The sequence below is a fragment of the Geotrypetes seraphini genome, chromosome 1 (genome assembly GCF_902459505.1).
Source record: "Geotrypetes seraphini chromosome 1, aGeoSer1.1, whole genome shotgun sequence".
NCBI classification, from domain to species: domain Eukaryota; kingdom Metazoa; phylum Chordata; class Amphibia; order Gymnophiona; family Dermophiidae; genus Geotrypetes; species Geotrypetes seraphini.
The window spans coordinates 268,898,821-268,912,956 of record NC_047084.1 but is presented as its reverse complement, the minus strand read 5'-3'; the positions used below and the strand labels follow the sequence as shown (position 1 = coordinate 268,912,956).

At 46.6% G+C, this 14,136-nt stretch overlaps 1 protein-coding gene across 3 annotated transcripts in view; it reads left to right on the top strand.

Moving 5' to 3' along the window:
• Positions 1-9,301, top strand: part of TACC3 (transforming acidic coiled-coil containing protein 3) — a 195,617-nt gene extending 186,316 nt beyond the window's left edge. For all 3 annotated transcript variants that reach the window (XM_033951090.1, XM_033951080.1, XM_033951099.1), the window contains exon 17: positions 9,113-9,301. In XM_033951090.1, coding sequence (XP_033806981.1) covers positions 9,113-9,181 — 69 coding nt within the window. In that variant the 3' untranslated portion in view covers positions 9,182-9,301. The remainder of the gene's footprint in view (positions 1-9,112) is intronic.
• Positions 9,302-14,136: the final 4,835 nt, after the last annotated feature.

Here is a 14,136-nt window from a genome sequence, read left to right as displayed (position 1 = left end):
AAACACTCTTGCCGACAAACTCAACAGGTATTTTTGGCTGCACGAGTGGATGCTTCACTCCAAGGTTTTATATCAGGTTTTATTTTCTCCCTTTTGGGGGAACTCCTCAGATAGACCTGTTTATATCCCTTCATCAATCACAAACTGCCTCAATTCTGTTCCATACAGTACTCTCCTCATCGGCTGGAGGCAGATGCTTTTCTCCTGGATTGGATGGACAATTTTCTCTATGCATTCCCTCAATTTCCAGTCATTCTCAAGACACACTGGTCAAACTCAAGCAAGTGTCAGCCACCATGATTCTAATAGCTCCTCGGTGGCCCTTGCAACCATGGTTTTCCTTCCACTTCAACTCACGGTCAAAGATCCAATAACTCTGCAGATCTTCCCATCCCTTCTCACTCAGTCAAGGGTTGCTTTTACATCCATATCTGCTTTCATTATACCTGACAGCTTGGTACCTTTCGGCATGACTTTAACAGTCAATGATCTTTCTGATCCTGTCAGAGCCATTTTAGATGCATCCAGGAAACCTTCCACTCAGCAATGTTACCAGCAGAAATGGACACGGTTTTCAGAGTGGTATACTCTTCATCATGATGCTTCATCCTCTGTTTCTTCAGTGTTAGAATATCTTCTACATTTATTCATTTATTTTATTTCTTCTATTTGTGCATCACACATACCTATACAAGCTCTAGGTGACATTACAGAGGAAGGGGTTAGAAAAGGGGTAGGGATGACTATGGAGGGCAGGAAGGAGTGGAGAGGAGAGAAGCATGTAGAATATTTCATAAAAATTCCTAACTTTACAGATAGGAACACCATCTATGTAAATGATATCTAAATGAATTAAAGTAATATGTAAAAAGGAATTGAAGGGAGGAACCATTAAACAATAGAATTCAATTAATAAAATAAAAAGAATAGAGGTAAAAACAATGGAATAAAATTTAAAATAATTCATAAACTGGAAGAAAAAACTGAAAAACAAAATCAAATAAGTCCGGCAGAAGTCCAATTTCCTGAAGCAGCTCTGTTGCCTCAGCATATTTTAAATAATCCCAAAGGCAAAAGTCCAGACGGGACAGACATCAGCTCGGGCTTTCCAGCTGCTGCAGCCCCGACTCAACGCTTCCAGGCAGAAGATGCACAGAGATAGAACAATCAAGCACTGGGCCGCACTGCTCTTATTGGGCGGCGGATGCTCATGGGCAGCTCCCAAAGAATACAGCACTCTGCCTCCATCGGACAACCGGGAGGAGGAGTCCACGGCATGGTCCCACTCCATGGATCCGGAGACACCACCAGCTCCCCAATGAAAGAGCAGACGCCATTCCATCCTAGGCAACAACCAGCAGCGATCTACCATATCTCCACTGGTCTCACCTCCAGCAACGATCTCCCCGCAACAATCTCCAGTCACCACACGCAGATAGGAAGGACCTCTGTAAAAATGAACCATTCCAGACCTTTAGGTTAGTAGACAGTTATGCTGTGAAAATTAAAAGAAAAAGGTACAGAACCCTGTAAAACTATATGAATAAGGCAGATGAAAGGAACAAAATAAAGTAGAAACCAACTAAATAAAAATAAATAGATCTAAAAACTTAAAAATATAAGAGACACACTGAAGCCCAGGTCTTACTCAGGCAACATTCTAGAACATGAATGCATTTATTCTACTCGGGGTCTTAAAACCACATCAGTCGGAGTTCATCTTAGTTCATCAGTGCGTTCCATATTCAGATCAACAACAAATCACTGGCTTTGCATCCTCTTGTTTCTAGATTTGTGAAAGGTCTTTTCAACATTAAACCGCCTCTCAAACCGCCTTTGGTGGTTTGGGATCTTAATGTTCTCTTCAGACTAATAAATCCTCCATTTGAACCAGTGTCATCGGCTCATATTAAATTCTTCACTTGGAAAGTGGTCTTATCATTTCTGCACGTTGAGTGAGTGAGCTTCAAGCCTTGGTGTCGGACCCACCTTTACAGTTTTTCACCATGATAAGGTGGTTCTCCGCACTAATCCAAAATTCCTACCAAAAGTGGTCTCAGAGGTTCATTTCAACTAGTCTTCATACCTTACTCTTGCACTTGATTACAACTCCTCTATTAGTGGTTTACATCTGTGGCTCAGAAGGGGACAGCAACACTTTAAGCGTTATTTTTTGCTGCCAGACTGGTTTGCCGAGTGTCCCCTGAGGAAGGCGTTTAGACACGCTGAAACTAGATCCTTGCTGGGACCATGCTTATGAAAGAATAAAGGCTTGTTTTCAGTTGAAGGACGTCTCCCTTGTCTTTTCTTCTGTACTACTCCTATTGAGGACATTTGTAAAGCAGCTGCTTGATCCTCAATCCATACCTTCATTTCCCATTACTGTTTGGAGAATCATTTCAGACAGGATAGTGGGTTTGGAAAAATAGTTCTGCAAACTTTATTCTCTTCCTTGAATGCCAACTTTACTTCCAACTCTTTTGAGCTTTGTCAGGCTCATGTTTTGTACCTTTAATCCTTTTCTTAGAGGCATGATCCTCTCACCTTGGGAGTCCCACGTGTGAGAATTATACTTGCTTGTCCTCTGGAGAAAGCAGTGTTACTCCAAGGACATTGGGTATATATTCTCACAACCCGTCCACTTCCCATAGCTTCTTGGTGAACTGTAGGTCCTGTGAGCCTATAGTAGGTAGAAAGGAACCAGCTCATGCGTGTTATGGGCTGTCCTAAGAAATATAAAGTGACAGTATACTTTTGACTGTCCTGGGTTTTGTGGATAATGTCACCCATATGGAATTTACTCCCCATAGAGATGCACACAATCTCCAATTTTGACTTATTCCGAAAAAGTCTGAAAACATAGCTTCAACCAGAATTTCAAATATAAGCTTACTCTCATAAACAGGAAACACTATTGTGTAGTCTACTGTTCCAGAATTCTTATTTATGTAAGAGTATGACTGAAATGCACATAATAGGTACCACTATGTAACTGTTATTTAAAATTTCAGAAATCTTAAGAGTATAACCAAATTTTTTTGACATTGTATGTAACCTTATGTTATGTGGAAATAAAAAGGTCTGTAACCTGCCTTGAACTCCACTTCAGAGAATTTGGAGGGATAAAAGACCAAATACAACATGACACCCAGAGATAGATACACATATACATAGAAACATGATGGCAGATAAAGGCCAAATGGCCCATCCAGTCTGCCCATCCACAGCAACCACTATCTCATCCTCTCTCCAAGAGATCCCATGTGCCTAACCCAGGCTTTCTTGAACTCAGACATTCTCTGTCTCTACTGGGAGACTGTTCCATGCATCTTACCACCCTTTCTGTAAAAAAGTATTTCCTTCGATTTCTCCTGAGCCTATCACCTCTTAACTTCATCATTTGCCCTCTCATTCCAGAGCTTCCTTTCAAATGTAAGAGACACGACTTGTGCACATTTACATCATGTAGGTATTTAAACGTCTCTTATATCTCCCCTCTCCTGCTTTTCCTCCAAAGTATACAGATTGAGATCTTTAAGTCTGTCCCCAAATGCCTTATGATGAAGACCACACACCATTTTAGTAGCCTTCCTCGGGACCGATTCCATCCTTTTTATATCTTTTTGAAGGTGTGGCCTCCAGAATTGTACACAGTATTCTAAATAAGGTCTCACCAGAGTCGTATACAGTAGCATCAATACCTCCTTTTATCCCAGGACAAGCAGGCAGCATATTCTCTACATGTGGGTGACGTCATCTACAGAGCCCCCTAGTGGACATTTTCACAAGCAGACTTGCTTGAAGATCTTCAAGCTTATGAGTGTACCGCGAGTGCCTCTCCCGCCCGACTCGGAGCATGCGTCTCCTCAGCGTGGCCTCAGTTCTAAATTTTCCGTGGAGCCAGAAGCCCTGCTCCCTTGCTCTGCACAAATTCATAGTGCCTCCTTACACCACAGCTTGCTTTATTATTTTCGGGTGAGTCGCTGTACGGAGCGTCTTTGTCTTCAAAAAAAACAAAACCTTTTCAATTCTTCATACTTTTTTCGACCGGGATACTGTTTTTTGTTAGACCGCCTGGCCTCCCGGGGCAACGGCTGTAATTTTTCCTATATCCTGGCCTCTGTCTGGGTTTAAGAACAGCACTAAGTGTGCCCGGGTGATCTCCATCACCGACTCCATCGCTGGTATGTGGAGTGACTTGGGGCTGATCACTGCGCTGAGTCTTGCCCATTTTGTGCTACTGTCCAATCGCGGGCTCCTTGTCAGTGAGTGGGCAAAATCCTCCATCTTTATTGCCCCATGGAGTGGGGGCCTCAGCTTCGAAGGCCTCGACCTCGGTAAAGTCGCCCTCAGCTTCGAAGGCCCCAACCTCGGTTCCTCCTGCCACCCCAGCCTCGGGTAAGTCTCCTCTTCCTTCCGCAGGTGTGCCGGCAAAGAAGCCTCCCTCGGAGTCTGCGAGTGCCGTGTCTTGGGCCTCTTCGAGACATCATCCTAAGCGTGCGTCCTCGCATAGGGAATACTCTTCCTCAAGGTTGCCTCCGAAGGAGCGCACTGCTGCACCTCAACCCCAGCATTCGCTGGTCTCTGTGCCTATGTTCGAGAACATGCTTAAGGCTATCCTTACTTCGCAGATTTCCTCGGTTCTGGGTCAGTTGACCCTGGCCTCGACCCAGCCCCAGTCTGACCAGCCTGGGCCTCCCTCCAAGGTTCCTCGAGGCCTGTCTTGCAAGTCGAGGCATGCGACTCTCCGGGTGTCCCGGACGGGACCCCAGATTATGGCTTCCTCCTCCTCACAGTTTGTCCCTTCAAAGCGACGGAGGACTTCCCTGCCTCGTCGTGGCTGTTCCCCGACCGTTAAACCCGTGAGGTCCATGGTGGCTTTGGCATTGGGTGCTAGGCCTCGCCGGATTCCTTCCTCGCCTCTTTCTTCGGGGCGAGGGGTTTCTGGGTCCCACTTCCCTTCTTCAACACCTGTGGTGGAATTATCTTTCCTGCCGGCTTCTCTAATGCTTTGGATGGTGGTGCCTCAGACGCCGGGGTCCTCCCCGAGCCGTCTTCAGCGAGGTCGTTCCTCGACGCCCCCAAGGCAGTTCAGTAGAGCGTCCTCGGTGTCCCGTTCTCGAGACCCGGAGGCTCCTACCTATTATTCAAGGAAGGTATCCTCCTCTTCTCTGCTGCTCCGAGATCTTGCTCTACTTCACCTCTGGAGGATGAGTCTTCATCTCAAACCTCCTCCTTTACCCAGTTTGTCTCGGACATGGGCGAGGCTCTGAAGCTAGATCTCCAGTCCGAATCCAGGTACACTCAGGATTATTTGGCGGAGATGGGGCTCCTTCATCCACCCCGTGAGGCGCTCCGTTTGCCTTTGCATCAGGTGCTCCGGCAGACATTCCTCTGAAATCTGGAGACTCCTTATGCCGTCTCTGCCATTCCCTCCAAAATGGAGTCCCGTTACTGGACGGTCCCAATCAAGGGATTTGAGAATGCGCAGCTTTCCTATTAGTCCCTGGTAGTGGAATCTTCATTAAAGAAGTAATCCATCCAAGGTCTACGCTGCTGTCCCTCTGGGCAGGGAAGGACATACGATGGACAAGTTCAGATGCCGTCTCTATCAGAACTCGATGATGGCAAACCGAGTTCTCAATTATAATTTTACCTTCACGTCATGTCTTAGATACTGTGTGGATGCCCTCCGTCTCTCCAGGAGTTCCGTCTGCTCCAGGAGTTCCGTCTGCTCCAGGAGACCTTTTCCCAACTCCGCCTCTATCTGTTTCAGGCAGCTTACGACGCCTTTGAGTTATCCTCGAGGGTCACAGCCTTTGCGATCGCCATGTGTCACCTGGCCTGGCTCCGGATAATGGACATGGACCCTAACCTCCAGGATCATCTGGCGAATCTCCCTTGTGTGGGGACTGAGCTGTTTGACTCCATCGAGGCTGCAACTAAACACCTTTCGGAGCATGAGCGGTCCTTCGCTTCCCTAGTGAGGCTCAAGCTGAGGATTCCTCCGGCTCGACTGTACAAGATTCCTCCTCGGCGATACCCGCAGAAATCTACGCCTGTGTTCTCTCGCCCGCCCCCGAGGCGGCAACAGCAGCATCAGCGTCCTTCTAAGGTCCAACCGCTCGCTCCGGCAAAGCCTGGGCCGTCTTTTTGACAATTCCAGTCTGAGCCTGCCGGCTCCCTCCTGGAGCCCTCCCCATCAGGGGCCATCTCCATCATTTCTATCCTCAGTAGGAGAAGCTTACCACAGACCTGTGGGTGCTTTCCATCATCCGGGAGGGGTACTCCCTGCACTTCAGTTGCGTACCCCCAGACCTTCCGCCAAGAGAGTTTCCTTTTTCCAGGGTGCAACTTCCCCTTCTTCTGTGGGAGGCTCAGGCCCTCCTCCGCTTCCGGGCGGTCGAGGAGGTTCCTCCGGAGCAGTTGAATACGGGGTTTTATTCCCGGTATTTTCTGGTCCCCAAGAAGATGGGAGACTTGCGTCCAATACTGGACCTCCGGGCTCTGAACAAGTTTCTAGTCAAAAAAAAGTTCAGAATGCTTACCAAGTTTCAAGTTTATTCAATCTTTTGATGGATCGCCTATAACAATTTCTAAGCGATGTACATAATATAATAAAAAGAGATAACCCTTCCTAGGTTGTATCCCCTGATGGACGAAGGGGACTGGCTGTGCTCGTTGGACCTCAAGGAGGCCTATACGCACATCCCGATTCATCCGGCTTCTTGCCGGTATCTGAAGTTCCAGGTGGGGAATCTCCACCTCCAGTATCGTGTTCTCCCCTTCGGCCTTGCAGCCTTCCCGAGGGTTTTCACAAAATGCCTGGTAGTGGTTGCCGCGGCCCTGCGTCTGCAGGGGCTTCAGGTGTTTCCATACCTCGACGACTGGTTGATCAAAGCGTCGTCTCGCCAGGTGGTTTTGGTGGCAACGAATCAGACTATTTCCCTCCTTCAAAGTCTCGGCTTCGAGGTGAACTTTCCCAAGTCCCAGCTGTGTCCGTCCCAGTCCCTCGAGTTTATCGGGGCAGAGCTGGACACTCTTCGTCTTCGCTCTTTCTTGCCTCAGCCTCGCTGGGAGACCCTTTATCCATCTTTTTCCAAAGGTGTCTCTCCTGTCCTTGGTCCCGGCCCGTCTCATGATGGTCCTGTTGGGCCATATGGCTTCCACGGTTCATGTGATTCCTTTTGCCAAACTTCACCTCCACATACCTCAATGGACTCCCGGTGGAACCAGGACCGGGATCCGGTGTCTCAACACATTGTCGTGACTCCTTTGTTGAAACAATCTCTCCGTTGGTGGGCGCTCTCTACCAATCTTTCCAGAGGTTTTCTGTTTCACACTCCTCCCCCAGAGAAGGTTCTCATGACTGACTCGTTGGCCTATGCTTGGGCTCATCTGGACGGTCTTCATACCCAGGGACTTTGGTCCAGTGTGGACCATCTGTCGCATCAATTTGCTGGAGTTCAGGGCGGTGTTCAACGCTCTGAAAGCTTTTCATTATCTGCTTCGCGACCGTGTGGTGCTCATTTGCATGGACAACCAGGTATTATATCAACAAACAAGGGGGCACGGGGTCTCTCTCCCTGTGCCAGGAGGCGATGCGGCTCTGGGATTGGGCGATCCGCTGCAACATCTTTCTCCATGCGGTCTACATCCAGAGCCAGCAGAACTGCCTGGCTGACAAGTTGAGCCGCCTTCTGCAGCCTCACGAATGGTCACTTCACTCCTCGACTCTGCGTCAGGTGTTTGCCTGGTGGGGGACTCCGGATGTCGATCTGTTTGCGTTCCCCCCTCAATCACAAGTTGCCTTGTTTCTGCTCCAGGGTTTACTCCCCTCTCAGGTTTGAGCTGGATGCTTTCCTTCTGGATTGGACGAACCTGTTTCTGTATGCATTTCCTCCTTTCCCTCTGATTCTGAAGACTCTTGTTATGCTCAAGTCCACTCATGCCACCATGATTCTGATAGCTCCTCGGTGACCCAGACAGCCGTGGTTCTCCCTTCTGCTGCAACTCAGTGCCAGGGAACTCTGCCTGTTTTTCCTTCTCTGCTTACGCAGAATCGGGGATCTCTGCTCCATCCCAACCTGCAGTCTCTGCACTTGACAGCCTGGTTCCTCGAGACTTGATGGCCTCTTTTCAGTTCTCTCAGTCGGTCCTGGATGTTCTGGAGGCGTCTCAGGAATCCACTCGCCAATGTTATCATCAGAAGTGGACCCGTTTTTCTTCTTGGTGTGATATGCAGCAACAGGAGCCGCAATTTGCCTCCTTGTCTTTTGTGCTGGATTATCTGTTGCATTTATCTGGCTCTGGTCTCAAATCCACGTCAATTCGAGTCCACCTCTGCGCCATTGCTGCTTTTTATCGGCTGATCGGGAAACCTCTCTCTCTGTTCATCCTGTGGTCTCCCGGTTCATGAAGGGTCTTTTCCACATTCATCCTTCCCTTAAACCTCCTCTGGTGGTTTGGGATCTCAACGTGGTCCTTGCTTGCTTGATGAAACCGCCTTTTGAGCCACTGGCTTTGGCTCACTTGTAGTATCTCACGTGGAAGGTTGTGTTTCTTATTGCGCTCACTTCTGCTCGTAGTTGGTGAGCTGCAGGACTTGGTGGCGGACCCTCCTTTCACTGTTTTTCATCACGATAAGGTGGTTCTTCGTACCCATCCTAAATTCTTGCCTAAGGTTGTTTCGGACTTTCATATCAACCTGTCCGTGGTTTTTCCAGTGTTTTCCCGAAGCCCCATTCTCACTCTGGAGAAGTGGCTCTGCATTCTCTTGACTGTAAACGTGCGCTGGCCTTTTACTTGCAGCGCACTGCACTTCATCGGACTGCTCCCCAGCTGTTTCGATCCAAACTGTGCTTTTCCTACTGGCCATACCTCTCCCTATGCACCCTAGCATTCTTCTAGCTTTCGCCATCACCTTTTCAACCTGTTTGGCCACCTTAAGATTATCACATACAATCACACCCAAGTCCCACTCTTCTGTCATGCACATAAGTTCTTCAATAAGTGAGAATATATACCTGCTGCAGGTGAGTAACTTTTTTCATCTTAGCAATAAAAGTTTTCTAATCTATTAGAATTTTTACTTAACTTTCTTTTCAAACAGGCTAAAGAAAACGATGAACTGACAAAAATCTGTGATGACTTGATTTCGAAGATGGAGAGAAGCTGTTAGACCAGGATGATTGTGAATATTTTTTTGTTGCACTGCCCTTGTCTTACCAATCTTGTTTGTCCAATTTTGTTATGTTTTGTTAATTATGTATGTGACAAATTAAAAATTTAGCTTGCTGTATGTTTGGGTTGGTTTTTGTGTTTTGTTTTGTTTTTAACTAATCCAATTTCTACAATAAATAACGTTTTGCCTCTAAAGTTTTGTAGCATTGGAGCAATGACCATTATAAGCCAGTAATTGTTTCCTAGTCGACTGTCCTTTGCTCAGCCAACATGTACTAAATATTTGTAAACTTACAAGCATAGGAAAAAAAACTTCTATAAACAAAGGGAAAATAGAAGATTATGTAGATTTGGGGCTCCTTTTATCAAGCCTCGCTAGCAGGGTTAACGTGCGTGACGTTTAATCACACGCTAACCCCCACGCTGGCCAAAAACTACCACCTGCTCAAGAGGAGGCAGTAGCGGCTAGCGTGGCCGGCGGTTTAACGCGCACTATTACGCACGTTAAACTGCTAGCGTGGCTTGATAAAAGGAGCCCCTAGTTTTTTATTTCAGAAATTATATTATTTATATTATTTAATCTTAATTTACAGAAGATAAACCGCTTGATATTCAGCCTGCAATAGTAAACAGTAGAGAATGACACGGTGGCCATTACTCGCCGAAACGGTGGGAGAAAAAAAGTGGTTGCTGCAGGTATGGGGACAAGGTCATTTATCACCTCATCTCCACAGTTAAGGGAGAGAATGCGCACGGTCACCAATCGTGCGGTCCAGCAGCCTCCTCCGTCCTTAAAGATTGCTGCCATCCGGGTATCTCCCTCACCTTCATGGCGATTTTTTTAAAAATTTTCTCTCAATAAGCAGCCAGAGCCTTGAAGTCGCTTGTGGCTGCCGGAAAGTTCTCCTCTGACTCAACTGGAAATAGGAAATTGCATCAGAGGAGAAGCTTCCGGCTGCCACACACAACTTCAAGGCTCTGGCTGCTTATTGAGAGAAAATTTAAAAATCGTCATGAGGGGGAGGGAGACACCCGGATGGCAGCGATTGTTAAGGAGGGAGGGGGCTGCTGGACCGCGCGATTTGTGACCATGCAAGTTCCCTCCCTTAACTGCGGAGATGAGGCAGTTCATTTCAACCAGTCTATCGTGTTACCAGTTTTCTTTCCAAAACCTCATTCACACCCTTGTGAGACATATCTTCATACCTTCCTCTTGCACTTGAATACAACTCCTCCATTAGTGGAAGGAGGGGATAAAGAAAAAAAAGATGCATGCTGGATTGGGGAGACAGATAAACCAGATCTGAGGGGAGGAAAGGCGGAGAGAGATGCTAAAAACCACCTGGGGAGGGAAGGAAAAATGGATGGGAAGAAGACAGATGCCAGACTATGGGGGGAGCGGAGGGAAGAAGATGGTGCCAGACCAATGGGGGGGTGGAGTAGTGGAGGGAGAGATGAAAGGGAGAGGCACAGTAACAGAGCATATGAAAGAGGCAGAGAGAAGGCAGACAGTGGATGGAAGGAACTGAATGAGGAGAAGATGAGGAAAGCAGAAACCAGACAACAAAGGTAGAAAAAAATTTTCTATTTTCTTTTTTTATGCTTTAAGATAAAGTAGTACCGTATATACTCAAATATAAGTCAAGACCCCCATTTTTCCCCCCAAAAGGGAGGAAAAATGGTTGACTCAATTATAAACCGAGATCAGAAACTTGGGTGATCCTGGTGAGCCAGTGTACACAAACTAAACATCCTTGCCATAAGTTTTAGCACAAATTTATTTTAGTATTAAATATTTTTCAATTAAAATTATGGCAATAGACCCTTCCCCTTAAACCACCCCCCCCCCCAAAAAAAAATAAAAACACACACTAGGAACCAAAAATACCCCATGAACAGCCCGCAATAGTTAGCACATACAGTGTGACCACACAGGGAAAAGAAGAAGGAAGAATATCATACCTTTAAGACTTGTAGATTTGATCATGCTCAAAAGAAAAATATACAATAATTATTGGTAACTCAGAGACATTACACTTCCCCTGTGATATCAGTAAGTGCATTGTAGCAATAAATCTATCAGAAATAAACCACTCAGAAATTAAAATAGGCGGTATTTCAAAACAAATCACCTAATAAACTTAACAGCTTTACCTTCTTTAGCACTCTCCAGACCGGTAGAGGTTAATCTTACCAGTGGGTATATATCTCATGAGTGGAGACTGAAACAAAACTGTGGAATAGTACATAAGAGGTATCTTCCCCTATTCCTATCAGTCTTTCAGTTTCCAGCAGGTGGGAGTGAGCTGTACCCATCTCCCTTGGTAGGGCTGTTGGAGTTTGTTTAGGGGTTTCTAGTCCCTGTTTTTGGCCGGATTGAATTTGGGTGGGCCCTGTTTGGGGGTCAGTCCAACCTCGGGGGTGTCAAACCCAGTGGGTCTCGAGCGGGGTCCCTCCCCCCACTTCTTCCACCACCCCATATTTTTTTAGAGGAGCCTCAGCAGTAAGCCTTGCCCCCTAAATCAAGCAAGGCATATTGCTTAGAGCAGTGGTTCCCAACCCTGTCCTGGAGGAACACCAGGCCAATTGGGTTTTCAGGCTAGCCCTAATGAATATGCATGAAGCAAATTTGCATGCCTATCACTTCCATCATATGCAAATCTCTCTCATGCATATTCATTAGGGCTAGCCTGAAAACCCGATTGGCCTGGTGTTCCTCCAGGACAGGGTTGGGAATCACTGGCTTAGAGAACCTGTGGAGTCTGTTCTGTAAAAAAAAAAAAAAAATCCTGAGGAAGTGCTGGTCTAAAGGGTTGTTTCCCTTTAATTTCACTGTATTTTTCATCTAACCAGCACTTTTTTTAGCTACGTTGCGTATGGAGCAATGAGCACTTCACAAGGGAAAAAGTGCTCATTGTGCTCCAGATGCGAGGCACTTGCGGTCAGCCTGTGCAAGTGGTGTTAATGCCGGTGCGGTGGAGGAGCTCTGTCGGCAGCGGTTGCAGGTGCCCAGAGCTCCCCACCGATAGTCCCTTGTGAGTCGGCTAGGAGCAATGGGGAAGACCGGTCTTCTACCACCCACGGAAGGATTCCCTTGACCTCCGACAGTCAGGGTACAAAGGATTCCCTCTCAGCTGATATATATATATATATTTTTAAACAGCTGGTGCTGGCTTGCCTGCTTTAGTGTCTGATACTGTTCAGGTTTCCCAGACGCTACAGGCCCTGGAGGGAGAATTTTTGGCGGGAACTTCGCCATTTTCTCAGTCTGGCCACTCCATTTTTTCTGCAACCTCGGGTGACCTTCACCCTGTATTGGAAAAACAGGGGCAGGTTTCTGCTGGGTCCCCTGCTTGGGCAGGGAGTCCCTTGGGACCCAAAAAAACCTCAGGAAGGACAAACAAAACTCTTAAAACTAATGAATTATGCTTTATTGGTAACCATAGGAGGGACCTACCTAGACACTACCAGATCTACCTGCTCATTTCACTTTGACAGAGTGAAAAATTGATCCACTTGTACCCGTTCTACTCCACTTAGAATTTTGTAGACTTCAATAATCTCTCCCTTCAGCTGTCTCTTTTCCAAGCTGAAGAGCCCTAAACTCTTTAGTCTTTTCCTCAGATGAGAAGAGTTACATCCCCTTTATCATCTTGTTCGCTCTTCTTTGAACCTTTTCTAGTGCTACTATATTTTTCTTGAGATAAGGAGACCAGAATTGAATACTCCAGATAAGGTTGCACCATGGAGCAATACAGGGGCATTATAACATTTAATCTTGTTAACCATCCCTTTTTTAATAATTCTTAGTATCCTGTTTGCTTTTTTGGCTGCCACACATTGGGCGGAAGGTTTCATCATATTGTCTATGATGACACCCAGATCCTTTTCTTGGGCGCTAATCCCCAAGGAGGACTCTAGCATCCAGTAACTGTGATTCAGGTTATTCTTCCCAATGTGCATCACTTTGCATTTGTCCATATTAAATTTCATCTGCCACTTTGATGCCCAGTATTCCAATTTCCAATTATTTTATCTGGAATAAACTACATAACGAATGCATTCTGATATTATCAGAGTCATGTGGAAAGTCAGCATTTTTGATCTCTGCTTGTCATATGCTTTAGATCAGGCAGTGAGTGGATGATTTGATCTCTAAAGCAGCACTGAGCAGGCTCCCATTTGGGGGACAGATGCTGTTTGACAAGGACCTAGATGATCTCATGAGCAGTGTACATGATCACAGACAAAGATCTTTACCAGACCTCAGACCCTGAGCACCCAGAGGCCTGAGCTTTGGTACCTTTCATGGGTCCTGCTGCTCTCACCTGTACTCAATAGGAGCTTCTACCCAGAGAGCTTGCTAAGGTTCCAGACAGAAATTCTCCTGGAACCAGAGGAACCAAGGTTCAAGTTTCCACTCCATAGTGCCAGCCAAAAAGTCACAATGACACCAGCTTTCAAGCCACTCCTTTGAAGATTGGAGGTATGCTCTCTGACTACCTAGAGGCCTGGGAATGAATAATGTCCACTGGGTCCTAGGATATCAGAGGATTACAAGATTAGTTTGCATACCCTCTCTCTGACATGTTCATGAATTTGCCAGCAGGCTGGCCAGAGAAGGCAGAAAAGGTCCGGGCAAAATTATGAAGGTTGCTGGATATTCAAGCCATAGAACCAGTTCCTCCAGAAGACTCAGGCTCCAGCAGATACTCCTTATACTTTGTGGTGCCAAGAAAGACTCAGAAGAGTGGAGGCCAATACTTGATCTCAAACATGTCAATGTGGACCCGAGTGCCTCTGTTCTGAACCACTATCTATTCTCAGCGCTTCCCTTTGGGCTAACAACTGTGCCCCAAACTTTTACCAAGGATATTGTGGTGGTGGCCGCTCATCTCTGCAAAGAGGGTTGGCAAGTGCACCCGTATTTGATGATTGGCTTATCAGAGCCCA